Source organism: Mus pahari, chromosome 6 (assembly GCF_900095145.1).
Source record: "Mus pahari chromosome 6, PAHARI_EIJ_v1.1, whole genome shotgun sequence".
Lineage (NCBI taxonomy): Eukaryota > Metazoa > Chordata > Mammalia > Rodentia > Muridae > Mus > Mus pahari.
The window spans coordinates 102,893,107-102,910,359 of record NC_034595.1 but is presented as its reverse complement, the minus strand read 5'-3'; the positions used below and the strand labels follow the sequence as shown (position 1 = coordinate 102,910,359).

At 51.0% G+C, this 17,253-nt stretch overlaps 1 protein-coding gene across 1 annotated transcript in view; it reads right to left on the bottom strand.

The window, feature by feature from the left end:
* Positions 1-698: 698 nt before the first annotated feature.
* The window catches only part of Dnajc11 (DnaJ heat shock protein family (Hsp40) member C11), a 43,920-nt gene continuing 27,365 nt past the window's right edge, over positions 699-17,253 (bottom strand). Inside the window, exons 5-16 of the mRNA XM_021199642.2 lie at positions 14,219-14,347; positions 13,050-13,172; positions 12,307-12,380; positions 9,407-9,596; positions 8,758-8,843; positions 8,313-8,429; positions 4,912-5,067; positions 4,392-4,461; positions 3,353-3,410; positions 3,074-3,216; positions 2,612-2,741; positions 699-1,947 (exon numbers count right to left, since the gene is read on the bottom strand). Of these exons, the coding sequence (XP_021055301.1) occupies positions 1,922-1,947; positions 2,612-2,741; positions 3,074-3,216; positions 3,353-3,410; positions 4,392-4,461; positions 4,912-5,067; positions 8,313-8,429; positions 8,758-8,843; positions 9,407-9,596; positions 12,307-12,380; positions 13,050-13,172; positions 14,219-14,347 (1,302 nt within the window). The 3' untranslated portion in view covers positions 699-1,921. The remainder of the gene's footprint in view (positions 1,948-2,611; positions 2,742-3,073; positions 3,217-3,352; positions 3,411-4,391; positions 4,462-4,911; positions 5,068-8,312; positions 8,430-8,757; positions 8,844-9,406; positions 9,597-12,306; positions 12,381-13,049; positions 13,173-14,218; positions 14,348-17,253) is intronic.

The window sequence follows — 17,253 nt, the reverse complement described above, 5'->3', positions numbered from 1 at the left end:
GAACTCACTTTGTAGACCAGGCTGGCCTTGAACTCAGAAATCCGCCTGCCTCTGCCTCCCGAGTGCTGGGATTAAAGGCGTGTGCCACCACGCCCGGCCAGCCTGTATTTCTGAGTGAATTTTTCTGCCTGATTTGTGTGGATGTGGAATAAATCTTTTGAAGTCTCCATGCAGGCTGTCACTCTGTTGTGCTTAGAACTCCCCACCCCGTAAAGGACAGATGGGGTGACTACAGAATTGACTTAAAGGAAACAAAGGTGGAGTGGGGTGGCTGTGTGGACACAGGCGGCTCAGTGGTTGAGCACTTGCTCCTGCAAAGGACCAGAGTTCAGTTCCCAGCACTTAGAGGATGGCTCTAGGGGATTCTAGGCCTTCCTCAGACTTCTGGGGTCCCTATGGGAACACACAGTACTCACAGACTATTCAAAATCTATCTGTGACGAGAGGCACACCTGTCACTCAGGCACTCAGGAGGCCACAGCAGGCCAGAATAAACCACATAGCCAGACTGATTCAAATGCAAACATGAAATCTTAAGAAGTCTAATTTCCTTATCTTGAGGTTCTGCATCTCGGGTAGATATTTAGCACAGCTTCAAGTTGCATCCCATGGTCTAAGCTAAGGCAGGGATGGGAACGGGAGCTGGGGTATGGCAGCCGACTGTCCCTTGGTAACACACACAGATGGACAGAAGCGGCCTCAGCTTTTAGGTCAGCTTTATTGTTGGGCAGTGCTGCCATAGTCAGCTTCAGACAGAGGGGCAGCAGTGCCCAGGGAGCCATAGGGCACTGAGGCAGGGCTCATGCAATGGTGCACACTGCAGTCAGTCTGTGGGGCAACGAAACATTCTCAAAAAGGAAAAAAAAAAGAATAAATATTACAGAATCAAACTGCTTTTAAACTGAAGGGTATTGAGAATGGCTGAGGCAATGCCTGCTTTCAGCAGTTGCCGTTGCGGGGCCAGGGTCCGCGCCACTGTGGTGCAGCACCTGCTCAGAGGGTAGAGCTTGCAGTGACATCCAGCAAGTGTGCACCAGAAGGGATCTGGGAGCAGACTCCCTAAAGGGACCCTGTGAGGCCTGGCAGGCAACAGCGCCACCTGCTGACCACTCACTGGAGGTGCAGGTCCCTGGACCAGCCTTGGATACATATCCGGTATTTGGCAGATTCATGCCTGCCCCAACTCCTTACAAAGGTCCCCTCTTTCCAACACCACTCTCTAGAGGAGGGCATCCTGAAGGCAGGACAGGTGTCTCGTGTGGGGTGAAGGGTCCACTGGCAGCAGGGCCTCTTCTCTTAGCAATGTGGGCAGTGTGCCTGGACAGTGCACCTTGGGACCCAGGGTCTGCCCCCTACCTGTCCAAGTCAGGGCCTGGAGGAATGATTTGAGAAGCTCTGTAAAAGTGGGAAGAAAAGAGACTAGTTTCCAAACCCGTTGTTCTCAGATAAAAAGCAGTTTTATAAACCCGCAGTCCTCTCCAGTCCATTCAGTGACGTTTCAGAAGAGAGGTGGCTTGTGGGAAGTCTACTGAGCAGCACAGGACATGTCTTCCTTTCTTCGCATGTTTCCCACAAGCAGCGTGGGCTTCTGGAAGAGCAGTCCCATGTGTGAGGCAGAATGTTCCAAATGCCTCCAGAGTGCTGTGCACAGCCACTTATGAGGACCAGGGGCGTGACCTCCAGGAACATGATCCTTGGGAGAGACATGGCCTTGCTGGGGTCTGGCCAGAGGCTCCTCAGGCCTACCCACTGCACCATGAAGCTAGGCTGTCTGCATGTCCCTTCACATAATTGATACAGTGCCACCTTCTGGAGAAATAAACTAAAAACATCTCATGTCTGGGTTTTCCCTGCTTCCAAATTTGTAGCCTCTTAGGAAAAGGTTTTCGTAGCCTCTTTTTCCTCAAGGTTCCCAAGTGGTTTACCCGTCTGTATCGATCCTGTGAGCTGGGGAAGAAAAGAACAAGTCAGGCTAGCAACTGGCCAAGCAAGCTCCCTTCTGCAGCCCCTGGCCCAGCTAGGGGCACCTGCTGCTGCTGCTCAAGTTTTAGCCCTGGCTGGCCTGGAGCTCAGAGATCACTGGACCCTGCCCCAAGTCGCACCACACTCAACTTTAAGCAACTGCTTCTGTTCCCAGGAAAAACACTTCTACATGGCCACTCACAGCTGCAGCCAGGCGCCATATCTCCCAACCTCCTTTTAAAGGTTTTTGTGTATGGTGTTCTGTCTGAACAAACCATATGCATGCTTCATGCCATGGTCAGGAGATGGCGTCAGATTCTGAAACTGAAGTTACAGATGGTTGTGAGCTACCATGTAGGCGCTGGGAACTAAACCTGTGTTTTCTGCAAAAGCAACATAGGCTCTCAACTCCTGAGCCATGTCTAGCTGTTTTTTTTCCTTTCCTTTCCTTTCCTTTTTTTTTTTTTTTTTTTGGAGCCTTACTGTGTAACCCAGGCGGATCTGGAATTCATACAGCTCAGGTTCTGTGTGCTCAAAGCATCTCTGGTCTTTAGGACCACAGTAGCTGTCACCTCACACACTCAGTTGTCACTGATGAACCTGTCTGCACAGCACAGGGAAGGGAGGAGAGCGAGAGGCAGTTACTCACACTGCTTTGGTATCCTCAGGGCCTCACTGTCGGGCACCAGAACCTGGTGGAGCACACCGCGGAACTGGTACAGCACTCGCAGGCTCTTCTCCTCCCCAACACACGGGTCATAGAACCCCGGCAGCCCGGCCTGCACACAAACAGAGGGTCAGGTCAGCCCCAAGCCCCGCACCGCTCCCCTCTATCACCAGCTGGGCACACACTCTGGAGCCTGATGAAGGAATGACAATTTAGAATTTATTTGGGTGGTGCCAGACTGGTCCTCGAGCCCCTTTCTCAGTCCAGCCTGAAGCCTGCCAGCCACAGCCACAGATGAGGCTGAGCCCACAGCCTCTTTCTGGAACCCAGCAGACAGAGGACATATAAGCACCAGGAAGACTTTGCTGACACTGAGGTCTGACTGTCCTTGTCACATGGATCTGGGTCCTGGGAGCAGGTGGCTGAGGTGGCCTGGTGCTGTACCTTGGAGGCCTCTGTGAGGATGAGCTTGGAGTCCTTCACCAGGCACTGCAGGGGCACAGTCACATCAATCACCTTCACCTTCTCATTCTTCCTGCTCTTGTCATTGACAAATTTCCCGTACCAAGCATTCACGATGATAAGCCCTGGGGACAGAGCAGCAGAGGCTGACACAGGCCATCTTGTCACTTCCCTCTGATGATTTGAGAATCCCAGTGCCGTGCCCAGCCCAGCCCAGCCCAGCCCGGTCCGGCCCTGCCCAGCGAGGCCACGCCTTCTCACCCATTCGTGACTCCTCTGCTTCAATTATCCTCCGGACAGATTCCTGCATCAGCCGAACCTATGAGAGAAGATGATGGGGACCCTGGGCTTGTTTGGGTCAGAGCATGATCAATATCCGGCTGTGTCTATGTCATGACATCCAGTCAGGAACTGAAGGGAAAGGGGCAAACACTGTGCACTCAGCTTCAGAAGTTTGGAGCCCTGAGACACTGTTGGGGAGTCACCTCACCAGGCACAACCCCACTTGGTGACAGCAGTGGAAGGGACAGTACCTTTCCTTTCTCCTCAGTGATTCTGCACATGTAGGACATGGATGAGAAATTACAGAAAACACTGTCAATTTTTAAGAACAAAGAGGGGCTGAAGAGATGGCTCAGTGGTTAAGAGCACTGACTACTCTTCCAAAGGTCCCGAGTTCAAATCCCAGCAACCACATGGTGGCTCACAACCATCCGTAAGAGATCTGACACCCTCTCCTGGTACATTTGAAGACAGCTAAAGTGTGTTTAGATATAATAAATAAATCTTAAAAAAAAAAAAAAAAGGAATAAAGAGATACATAGTGATGAACTTAAGGCTAGGGCTAACCTGAGCTACATAGTAAGTATGGTGTCATCTAGAACACACTGTGAGATCCTGCCTCAAAACAGACACTTGACGAGAGCAGCTGGACCTCCTACTTTTCTTAAAAAGGATGGATCAGTGTTGTTTGTGGAGCCGTTCAGCTGAGTAGGGCTATGTGCTGCCCCACAAATGGGCACATGTCTGCCTAGGGACATACGTGGGCTCAAATGGTCTCTCACCTGTGTCACGAGAACCCCATGGCACCCTGCTACTAAGCAAGACCTTCTGCTCCTTCGCTCTCACAGTAAGGAGGAAGGCAGGGCAGTATGTGCCATGCTACAGAGTCGTGCTGGGACTCGGGGCAGACTGCAGTCTCCCGACAGAGCGCAGGAGGGAACGAGGTTGTCGGTGAAACAGAGCCACGAGGGTTTGGAGGTTTGCCCTGGGCCCTGCAGATCAGCAGGGGGACACTCACAGCGGCCTCAGCCTCTTGCTTCTTCTGCAGGATGTCGCTGGCTGTGTTCTCTCTCTGCTTTTCCAGTTCCCTTTCAGAGAAGCAGCCACAAGTCACTCTACAGTGAGCACAGAGCCCCCTGCTGGACTGAGCCCAGAGTGCAGTCTGGGATCTTAATCGGATTTCTACTTCTAGAACGTCAGCTCCCACTAAACCACCCCAGTCTAGCCCATGCCTCTTCCTTTGGCTTGAGATGACCTTCCCTGCCCATCTCCATGGAGCATCCTTAATGGCTGTCTCCTTGGGAGTCAGCTCCTGCAAGCAGGGGTGATGCCCACTACTCTGGATGCACATAAACACCCGTTCCTACAGCGGACACAAGGGCTCCCCGTCAGCCCAGTCACGGCTATGGCTGCCTGACCAGTACCTGCCAGGACCCAGGCGCCATGCTAAGCACTCTGTGGGTGTAACTTGTGACATTTTTCCAGTTCTCTCTCCAGTTTAGATGAGATGGAAGCGTGGGATTCCCATGTAAACTCACTTCTCTTTCTGAGCCCTGAGGTACGGTCTGATGATCAGCCGGTGCACAGCCAAGTAGACGACCAGCGGCCCCACGGTGGCGTAGAACACAGCGCTGGGGAGCAGCTGATCCGTCAGGTGGATGGGGAAGAAGTAGGTCTGACTGGCTCTGTTCAGCCTGTGAGGACACAAGAGCAAACCCCACAGGACGGCTCAGCTCTCCATGGGAAGGCGTCTCTCAGCACCCAGCACTGAGGCCCAAGGCTGAGCCGAGTGTGTGTGATACTTAACTGGAGTCCAAGGCCTCAGAGGAAGGGAAAGCCATCCCAGAGACAGCCTGTGTCAGGAGCGAGGTGTGTCAAACAAGTCAAGGACTTCAGAAGGCACCAGGTTAAATTGTAAGATAGAGTAGAAGATAAAGGGACTGCATGGTAGTAAAACACTTTTATTAGAAGGGATTCAAGCTTGGCACGGTGACGCACATCCTTAACCAGCAATGGCGATGCAGAGGCCTTGGATCTTTGTGAGTTTGAGGTTGGCATGGTTTATCTAATGAAACCCTGGCTTAAAAAGATGGAAAGGACACGTTACCAACAGGATGACACAGTCGGGTGACAGGAACAGACCCACACTGGGAAATCAAGACTTACACGCTCCTTAAAACACGGCCAACAAAACAGCAACGTTACCCGAAGGTGACAGAGAAAACTTGTTTATTAAAAACATTGAATTCATTTAGATTTGGGTCCTACCCACATGATTCCTATTACCTACACAAATATTTGGAAATCTGAGCTCTAACATTCTTAGGTCAAGGGTGAAGGACATGCAACTCGAATAAACAGTTAATGGTAGGAGGCAGCTTAGCAGTTCCGACGGGCGTGGAGGCCTGTAGCTGCCCAGCTCCAGGGGACCTGACGCCTCTGGCCTCCAGGAAGCCTTGCCCTTACATGTATAGAGCCGTCCTCATACACATAATTAAAACCAATAAATCTGCTGGAGAGATGACTCAGCAGGCAAGAGCACTGACTGTTCTTCCAAAGGTTGAGTTCAATTCCCAGCTACCACATGATGGCTCACAACCATCTGTATAGCTACAGTGCACTCATATAAATAAAATCTTTAAAAAAAACAAAACAAAACAAAAAAAAAACCCAACAACAACAAAAAAAACAATAAATCTTTTTTTTTCCCTCCGAGACAGGGTTTCTCTGTATATCCCTGGCTGTCCTGGAACTCACTTTGTAGACCAGGCTGGCCTTGAACTCAGAAATTTGCCTGCCTCTGCCTACCGAGTACTAGGATTAAAGGCGTGCGCCACCACGCCTGGCTAAAACCAATAAATCTTAAAAAAAATTTCGTTTGGGTAGTTAATATCATCCCAGGAATCACAGGGTGACAGCCTCTCCCTGGGAATTTGCAAAAGTGCTCAGACCAAGCCCAGCTCTGAAATTCAGTGCCTGAGCTGTGTCCGTGGCTTGCCAGAGCTTTCAATTCAGACGAAGAGGGCACACATAACCTGAACAATGGGGCCTGGGAACCTCAGCTCTGAGATGCAGAATGGTAGTAAGACCTATGCATCCTCACCAGTGTACTTTAAGGACGATGTGATTTATGTGAGGAGTGTTTTGCCTGCATTGTCTGCACCATGTGCATGCAGTACCTGCAGAGGCCAGAAGGGGAAAGCTTGATTCATTAGAACTTGAATTATAGAATTTAGTACTCAAAACTGAGTGTTTGGTTTTCTTTTTTTTTTTGTTTTTTGGTGGAAGCCTGTGTATGGAGGTCAGAGACAACCTCAGGTGTCATTCTTTTTTGTTTGTTTTTGTTTTTTGTTTGAGACATCAGGTGTCATTTTTTTTTTTTTCAAGATAGGGTTTCTCTGTGTAGCCCTGGCTGTCCTGGAACTCACTCTGTAGACCAGGTTGGCCTCGAACTCAGAAATGCGCCTGCCTTTGCCTCCCAAGTGCTAGGATTAAAGGCGTGCGCCACCGCCCAGCATCAGTTGTCACTCTTAAGGAGTTGCTTCTCCTTTTCTTTTCTCTAGACAAGATCTTTCATTGGCCTTGGAGGTGGCTAGCAGGCTAGGCCGGCTGGTCAGCAAATCACAGGTACTGGTGGGTCTGTGTCTACTGCCCCAACACTACGATTGCAGCATATGCTGTCACACTGGACTGTTGACATGGGTTCTGGGGGGATCAAACCAAGTTCTCCTTGCAAGCACTTTCCAGACAGTCATCTCCCAGGCTTGCTGATATGAGGAGAGGGCTGCAGACATGACTAATATAAATGCTATATAAACAGCTGTACACAGCACTGTCTGTATCTGTACCAGTCTTCCTCCGTTATCCCCATCCCAGGTCCATACATGTGATTATTCATGGATACGAGGGGACACTGTGCATATGAGCTAGATATTAGGAAGCAGGCCAAGATGGGGCTCTTGAGGTGAGGAGGTCAGAAACAGCACAGCCACCTCTTGGGATTCACAGGGCATGGGTTCTAGGGCTCCATCCAGATACCAAAACTGTAGATGATGGCACTAAACCACGGCCGCACGGGAAGACAAGGACCGATCCCCACAGAGCTGCCTGCTTGGGAGATAGGAAGACACAGCCAGAAAGAAAGAGCTACAGCTTGGTGTCCAAGAGTCCTGACACAGAGCAGCCTAAGGCAGGGCGGAGGTGAAGCTGCCAACATGAAGGCAGGCGAACGTGGATAGCTGTCCTCTGCATGCAAAGGATTCCAGGTGGTCAAAGGCTACCTCCTGAGAGAGAGAGAGAGAGGGAGGGAGGGAGGGAGGTGGACAGAGGGAGGGAAAGAGAGAGAGGGAGGGAGAGAGAGAGAGAGGGGGAAAGAGAGAGAGGGAGGGAGGGAGGGAGAGAGAGAGAGGGAGGGAGGGAGGGAGGGAGAGAGAGGGAGAGAAGAAGGGAGAGGGAGGGAGGGAGGGAGACAGAGGGAGGGAGGGAGGGAGCTGGGGAAGAGGCCCAACCATAGTACAATAGACAAATGAGCAAACCAGGAAGCTAGAAGTGAAACCTCAACACTGAGGGAGTTGAAACAGGAGGATGCCAAGTTTGAGTTCCTGGCTGGCCTTGGCTATAAGACTGTATCTCAACCAAAGCATCCAAACCGTAGGCACTCACGCGGCATGGCTCGAGAACTGAGCAGCACGGAGAGAGGGTATGCTGACATGCTCTCAGACAAGGTGTCTGTCGCTGCACACGCCCAGGGTGGCACTGGGCAGGCTTGGTGAGCTGAGGGCCCAGTGGTCACGTTTCACCAGGGAAGGTGGGCACTAGGCCTCGGCTAACTCATGTCGTGTCTGTGGTCCCTTGGCCTTTGCTCACGTAGCTGAGACAGAACCAATGGCACTGAAGAATTAAATCCCGCCCTGAGTAGCAAGGGTCGGCCTCCACTTACTTGACTTTGAGAGACACACCCTGAGGGACGCCAATGCTCACAGCTGCACCCAAGACGCTGTGACGGGAGATCTTCCTCTCAGCTCCGTACTCCACTATCGTCCCAAAGAAGCCTGCTCTGTGGGGGCAGAACACAGCTGCTGGCATAGCTTCCCTCCTGCCCGCCAGCCCGCTTATGTCAGCCCGCTCCCCTAGTCCACAGCATGCACGGCAGCACAGAGCACGATGCTCCTGTGGATAACGGCAGGCCTGGGAGACCCTGGAGGGTCTCTAGCACTAGGGCCCCTCTCAGGGCTGGCCAGAGAGCAGCAGACCCCAACCGGCAAGAGGCAATCAGGGCACCACGTGAGGAGACATGCAGATGCCAACCACTGCTCCTCCCTCAAGCCCTCCAGAGCTGGCTCACTGTGCCAGCGAGGCCAAGCCAGCGAGCAAGTGAGACTTACTTGAGGGATCCTTTCACTCGTGTCTGGTCGTCGTCCTGGAACTTGTGCTGATAACTGATGAGTGCGAAGGAGTGAGGGATGCCCAGCTGAGAGAGGAGAGGAGGGGAGGGGAGGGGAGGGGAGGGGAAGGAAAGGGAGGGGAGAAGAGGGGAGGGAAAAGGAGGGGAGAGGAGGAAAAGAGAGGAGGGGAGGGGAGGGGAGGAGAGGAGAGGAGGGGAAAGGAGAGGAAACATGTTGGTCCAACCTCCCCACGGTGCATGGTGGGGGATGGCACCTAGCTGCCTACCCGCTGGGCATCTGCACTGTATGATTCTCACACAAACTAAGGGACCAGAGACACCACTAGGTGACACGGTCTTACTCTGCAATCCACCACAGGCAGGGACCTGAGATCTCTAGTCAGAGTGCAGTAGACAAACCTCTGGCAACACCAAGCCCGTGCAGCTAGGAGGGATGAGGGGCCTTCGCTCTCAGACGTGCTTCCCACCAGCCTCTCGCCATCCCCTGCCCTTGCCCCAGAGCCCAAGAGTACCATTCTGATATAAGGATGTGAAGCTGCTTTAACAATCTGAACACAGCCACCTGGTTGGCTTAGGAGCATGAGGAGCCACACCCTTGACACCAGATTCCAGCTCCTCTACTCACTCACCTGCAAGGCCACGGTGAAGTGGCAGGTCTTAGTGTCCCGGACGATGCTAGTGTTCATGGCTGACTGGATGCCCCAGCGCCACTGCAGGTAGCCCACAGTGTTCTTGTCCAGGTTCCGAGCTAGCACAGTGGTCAGGCCAGGCCGGATCCCACGGGATGAAAACTGCAGAGCACAGTTTGTCGTCACAAAGCTGGGGACACAGACAGAAAGGGCCCAGCTGTCATGAGCTTTTAGTTCTTCCATCCGGTCCTTCAGTCAGGAGAGCAGCAGCGCAAGGCACAGGAAGCAGGAATCTTCCAGGATCCTGCCTGGGGACCCTCACTCCGCGCCATCTACCGTTAGAGCCCCTAAATGTGCACTGAGCTATCAGCAGGCGGTCCTGGGGCATGGACAGCCTCTGAGTGACATCAACATGAACACAGAGGAGAACCACCCTCCTCAACCACACACCAGACAAATCAGAAGTCCTGGGGGGATCTCCAGCATGTGTGTGCCTGGGAGCGCCCCTGCACGCCCTGCATGCATGTGCGCATGCACACACACACACACACACACACACTTACTTTATGTGTGAATGCTTTGTCTACACTCACCTGTGTGTGCCATATGTGTGCTTGTTAAGTCCTCTGGAACTGGGGCTGCAGACGATTGAGAGCTGCTATGTGGGTGTGAGGACTCAAACTCAGGCCTTCCTCCAGAGCAACCAGTGCACCTAACTGCAGAGCCACGTCTCTAACCAGTGCACCTAACTGCCGAGCCACGTCTCTAACCAGTGCACCTAACTGCCGAGCCACGTCTCTAACCAGTGCACCTAACTGCCGAGCCATGTCTCTAGACTGTCAACTTTTAAAAACCTGCCCAAGGGACCCTGATATTCATCCCTGCTATGAACTAGTTAACCGAAATGACAGAAAAGCATCTTTGTAGGAAGGAACCTGAAGTTGGCGGCAAAGGCAGAGCAGCCCCACCTTCTGGCTCATGAAGGTATTTCAACAGTATGGAATGAGGAAGTGTGACACAGGCCAGCGTACACTGTGTAGCAGTCACCTCTCTCTGGAGATATTAACACTGTGCCATGAAGGTGACCCATACACTAACTTTTTTTTTTTTTTTTAAAGATTTATTTATTTACTATATATAAGTATACTGTCACTGTCTTCAGACACATCAGAAGAGGTCATCAGATCCCATTACAGATGGCTGTGAGCCACCATGCGGTTGCTGGGAATTGAACTCAGGACCTCTGAAAGAGCAGTCCTTAACTGCTGAGCCATCTCTCCAGCACTAACTTTTTTTTCTTAAAGATTTATTTATTTTTTATGTATATGAGTACACACCGTAGCTGTACAGATGGTTGTGAGCTTTCATGTGAGTGTTGGGAATTAAATTTTTAGAACCTCTGCTTCACTCTAGTCGGCCACACTCACTCAGTCCCTGCTTGCTCTGGCCCAAAGATTTACTTATTATTATTATTATATATATGTACACTGTAGCTGACTTCAGACTGGCCAGATATCATTACAGATGGTTGTGAGCCACCACGTGGTTGCTGGGATTTGAACTCAGGACCTTCGGAAGAGCAGTCAGTGCTCTTACCTGCTGAGCCATCTCCCCAGCCCAGCACTAACTTTTAATCATTATTATGTCATACTCTCTTCCAGAAGCTTCCCTCAGCTAAAGAATAAGAGCTAATTTCTTAGCCTAATGTTTGCTATCTGTCTGAAAGTCAGCCATGTGCTTCAGCTGACATGAGCTAAGGGATCCAGCAGAGAGAATGAAACAGCTAGAGTCTCAAGAGAAGCTCAGAGGAGCTGAGACAGGAGTGCGACCCCAGGCTTACCACAGACTTAGGGTTTGACCCTGTCCTGTCCCAAAGAGAGGGAACAATCTGGTGGGTAGACAAGCAGGTCAGACACTGTGCTCTGGGGGACGGGTCTCAGGCTGGCTTTGGACTCCCGATCCCCCAGCTTCTACCTCTCAGAGGATGGGACTACAGGCATTTACAACCATGCTCGGCTTTCATGGTTCTTAAGAGAGGGTCCATAGGTCCACACCAGTCTCAAATTTGTAATGCTCCTGCAGCAACCTTCACAGCAGTGGGGATCGTGTGCACACACCACTAAACCTGGCCTTACCCAGCAACTGTTTGTTCCGATCCAGTCTTCTGGGTCCCATGGCCCCAAACGCTGACGAGCCTAGCCGAGGATAGCCCTCAGCCTCTGTCTCTGCATTACTACATGCCTGGTTCGACTCAGCAACTTTTAGGACTGCGTTTGGATATGGCCATGGAGCAGGGAGTCCTGGAGGGAGACATGGCCGATCTAGATGTTCTACCTCAGTGAGGACAGATTATCCCTGGCTGGCCTTAAACTCACAGAGATCCTCCTGTCTCTGCTTCTGAAGTGCTGGGATAAAAGGTGTGTGCCACCACCCCTGGCTTCTCTGTTCCTAACTGTAGCTGTGATGAGGTCAGTTCCCCCAAGCTTCCCACTACGATGGACTGCTATCTGCAACTGAGAGCTGAAACCAACCCCTCCCCCCCGCTGCTTCGGCAGGGTGTCTGTTACAGCAGCTGGGAAGGAAAGCAGGACAGAGCCGGGATGGAGGGCGAGCGTCTCCATCAGCTACAGGGGCCATAAACCACCCCCGCCCCCTACAAACACCGTCTCATGTCCCCATAGGGTCAGAAGGTGAGTGGTCCCCAGTTGGGGTGCCTCTGAGCACAGAGAAGTCTGCTGGGCTGGGCTCTGCCTTCCAACACAGATCTCTCTCCAGCTGCCCACGGCACCTGCCCAGCTATGCTCACACATATGTAACTTCATGTTCATCATCACCAGGTTCACGGGCTCTAATGTCCTAAGTTAACACAACACCAAACAGGAGTTATCATGCATATTTACCATCTTGGTGTGAGATTACGGAACAGCTTGAGACCGAATAAAGGCCCTTGAAGGTCTCCAGCTCCAAACTCCAACTGTTTGGAAAAATAAACAGAGAAAGAAAGCATTCGTTGCTGTTGTTGCTCCTATAGCAGAAGCCCGGGGAGTGGCCTGCACCTGGCCAGGCTCTGGACAGACTCCTAATGTTTCAGTTTTCTCTCTGTCCCAGAACCACAGGGAGCACCAGGACAAGTGAATTCTGCATTCTGACCTCCCTTGGCTCAGGTCAGAGGGAAAGGAGACTGCTGGTCCACACCCTCTCTGCTGTGGGCAGCTGTGTACTACTGGCTCCTATGACAGGAAGGTCTCCCTGGTGCGTCTGTACTGTCTGTCCTGGCTGCCTGGATGACTTTCAATGTCTCTTTACTGTAGCTGCATTTGCTCAGCAGTGCTGGCTCTTTCATGGCCACCAACCATGGACCAGACATGGTGACTGGTACCACCTTCTGCTGGCATAGCAAAGGATCAGCTCCAATAAGGACACTGACTTCCAGGGTAGCATTGCAAAGGACACGGATTGTATCCCAGCTTTAAATAGTTCAGTGGACCACTGGGACCCCTGATATAAGCCATCTATCTCTCTTCTGTGGCAGGCAGTGTTGGGACACTGGGCATTTAGAAGCCTGTTATGCTGTAGTATGAGCACCTCAGGCAGTGTTCACTAGCAGGACCACGTGTGGACACCAGAGTCCAGCTGCGCTTACCTCTCCCCATCCCTTTGCAGAAGTGACACGTCGGAGTGCAAAGTTAATGGATCCGCCGCCGTTGCCATTCTGGGTAGAGAGACTTCCAGAGAGGATGGCTGTGTCTGTGGCTGTCAAGGGCGCCTAAGAGAAGATAGCCGCTGGTAACAAGTGAATGGAAGCAATGGGGATACAGGTCCCCCAGCAGGTCAGCACACAGGGACAGGCAGCCTGCTTGCTTCACACCAATGCATGCGACCACGAAGGTGCTACTTCATTTTATGAAGCGTTGCCTCTGAGAGGGTCTAACTAGGGGGCTCTAACTGTGGGGCCTCATAGATGAGGCCTCCTGAGCGCTGGGAGGTACACTCATGCCCAGCCATATGCATTTCTCTATGTATGCAGTCCTGGGGTCAAGCCCATAGCCTGCTCTTATCAGGGCGACACTCTACCTGCAGAGTTACCTGCTGAGCTGAGAATGTCAAGGGAGAACCTACAAAACCTACAGGGAATGGCTGGACACCAAGTCAGATTACCACGGCAGGAGCTACATGGAGACCCTACCATGTGTGGTCCCATAATGTGCTGTCTGGGTTCCCTAGTTTCAGCTTGACACTAGGGTTCTGGAAGTACTAAGGGTTCTTCAAAGCAGCAAGGTTCCCAGAGTTCATTCCATGGGATACAGCCATGCTCTGGGTAATAAAGACAGACTCCTTGGAGGCAGAGCCCCTGGTGTCTATGTAGAGTGGCCTGACCCTACAGCACCCAGGGGAGGGTGGCATTCTAGGTCCTTGCTCAGGACCACAGCTGCTGTTGTTTTCCACACCATCAAGTACATAGACTGAGAAAAGCTTTGAGAATTATCCGCTGGCCAGAGCTGCCTTCTCTCCCCAAATCACCACGACCTTGGGCTTTTAAACTTACACCATTAGCATTCCTAATTGGCAAGACCTGGACCCTGGGAGTTGAGCAGTGGTACGAAGCTGCCTTGTGTGTGAGCAAAGCAGTAACAAACAAGGCCAAATGGAACATGCTTGTGTGTTCTCGCTCCCTCCCTCAGTGGCTAATTGCAGGCTTTCATAAATAAAGATGAGGAGAACCCCTGAGCCGACTCCCATCCAGCTGCTCCGGCACTGCGCTTCATTAACTCAGGCGCAGGCTGCACGCGGAGAGGTATCTGTGTGCTTTACCTCAATGGACTGGGATATGTGCATTTTATTAATCTCAATCTGCGGAAAGCCACTTCCGGACACATCTTCATATTCCTCATCATAACGATCAAAAAGGTCAGTCGCATCTACTCCAACGCTGATGGTTCCCTGGGGCAGAAAAACAAGCAGTCAGCACCAAGTGCAGTATTTGTGGACTAAACGCACTGAGGCGGAGAGTGTGCTCAGGCATCTGACTTCACGGAAGGACAGTGCACCATGAAGCCCACACAGCATGAATGTCACAGTTCAAATAAAACACTGCAGAATGCCTTGGACTATAGTGACAGAAAACACCAGTTCTGTGGGAAGAGCCGGCCTGCCTATCTACAGAAGGAGTATGCACCAGAGGCCAGACATGGGAGCAAGGACCACACAGGACGCTCTTGGACGTCACCTCAACACTGGCTTTGTCTGAGCACCTTCACTTCAAAACCATGTTACAGTTCTGAGACTCAAAAGTGCCGCCAGACCAAGAAGAGGCACACCATGTGCACACACTGCTCTGCCTCCTAATGCTCAGCTGAGCCACAGAAGGCAGCATATGTTCACAAGAAATGCCAAGCCAAACTCTGATCATGACTGTCTTGGTTAGGGTTACGATGGTGGTGATGAAACTTGGTCCTTAACCCACAGTGACGTGGGAATCATGATTGGGAAGGGAAGGGTTCATTCTGCTTACACTTTCATAGTCCATCACTGAAGCAAGTCAGGACAGGAGCTAACACAGGGCGGGAACCTGGGGACAGGAGCTGCTGCAGAGGTCACAGAGGGTGCTGCTTCCTGGCTTCTCTGCCTATGTCCTTATAGAACCCAGGACCACCAGCCCAGGGGCGGCTCCACCCACCATGGGTCCCACCCTCCCCCATCAATCACCAATCAAGAAAATGCTCTACAGGTTTGCCTAGAGCCTGAGCTTATGGAAGCATTTTCTTAACTGGGTTCCTTGCCTCTCAAATGACTCTAGCCCGTGTCAAATTAACATAAAATTAGATAGCACACTGATTAAAAAAAAAAAAATGCTCACTCTGAAAACAAACAATGTTCATCATTTTCTTTCAAAGTTGTAAGACTTTTCTCATAGGTACATATCTTGATCCTGTGTGTGTACCCCACCAAAAAACCACACATTTTTATTCATTTCTCTCAGCCTATTATTTTTCAAGATGGACAGATTCACTTTGTGGTCTAGCTGGTCTAAATCCACTCTTGCTCATACTGGCTTTTTTGATTCTCAAGTGCTAGGTAGGATGACAGGAATAAGCTCATGGACCAGGCTGACGCCATTTTAAGATTAAAAACTATCTTGTGTCAGGCAGTAGTGCCACACACCTTTAATCCTAGCATTTAGGAAGCAAAGGCAGACAGATCTTTGTGAGTTCAAGGCCAGTCGAATTTATGGATTGAGTTCCAGGAACACAGAGAAACCCTGTTTCGAACAACAACAACAAAGCCAGCTATGTTGTTACAAGATCAAAATAAGTCCATTCGTGTTGTCTGTAAAACTTTGGTTTGATCATGTCTTGATCTATTTTCTGAAATTTGACATGTTCCACATCCTATATCCTGACCTCCACCTTGATAAGAGTTCTGCCAAATATTTCTGAAATGTTTAGCCAAGTTTCTACACAACCAAAATTCCTCTGGAAGCCCCCAACCCTTGAAAAACCCCAGTCTCTCAGTGTTTTGGACTATATGAACCCCACTTCAGGGAAATAGTTCTTCTTNTTTTTTTTTTTTTTTGTGGTTTTTCGAGACAGGGTTTCTCTGTATAGCCCTGGCTGTCCTGGTACTCACTTGGTAGACCAGGCTGGCCTCGAACTCAGAAATCCACCTGCCTCTGCCTCCCAAGTGCTGGGATTAAAGGTGTGCGCCACCACGCCTGGCCCAGGGAAATAGTTCTATCTGACAGAAGATAAAACGTGCATAATTTGAAGAAAGAATCTGGGTAATGGTCTTTACTCTTATTCAGTGGAATCAACCTGCACCAACCAGTTCTGTACTTCTAATCCTCCTGCCTGCACCCCAGGGGCTGGGATAATGGGATTCAATGTTTTGACAGATGATGACATTCACTGAACCATCACGAAATATTAAGACAAGATGTTCCTACCACCCCAGAAGTAACCCAGTGTCCCCAAGAAGGGGGGCTGTGCGAGCACAGACTTATGACAGACATAAGTGACGGCCTCGTGGGAGCCTAACGGAGGAGCAGGACAGAGGTCACTTGGGGCTGCAGAGGGCCGTGGAGAGCTGCTGTCTGGAGTTGGATCCTTTAAAGACTAGGATCTGGTTTAGTGGTGCACAGCCACAGTCCCAGCTGCTGGAGGGAGGAGTATCTTTTGAGCCCAGAATGTCAAGACAGTGTAGGCAAAATCAAATACCTGCATCCTGAAAATGTTTCTCCCCAACTTTGTGTTTTCAGAGTGGGGCCTGGACATCTCTCTCTCTTCTTGGCTACAAGGTGAAGGACTCCACATGTCTCCCACATGTGCTGCTGAAGGCCTCAGAGCAGAGCCAACAGCCAATCCTGTACAGAATAGAGCTGTCCTTTTATTTTTATTTTTTGGTTTTTTTGAGACAGGGAGATCCACCTGCCAAGTGCTGGGATTCAAGGCATGCGCCACCCACTGCCTGGCAGACCTGTTCTTGCTTTTCTTTTAGAGACACGGTTTTGCTTGCTATGTGGTCCTGGCTGGCCTATGATTTAAAACTCAGGCTACGGCTGGAGAGATGGCTCAGCGGTTAAGAGCACTGACTGCTCTTCCAGAGGTCATGAGTTCAAATCCCAGCAACCACATAGTGGCTCACAACCATCTGTAATGAGATCTGACACCCTCTTCTGGTGTGTCTGAAGATAGCTACGTGTACTTATATATAATAATAAACAAATAAATCTTTAAAAAATAAAATAAGCCTGACATGGTGGTGCACGCCTTTAATCCCAGCACTTGGGAGGCAGAGGCAGGCGGATTTCTGAGTTCGAGGCCAGCCTGGTCTACAGAATGAGTTCCAGG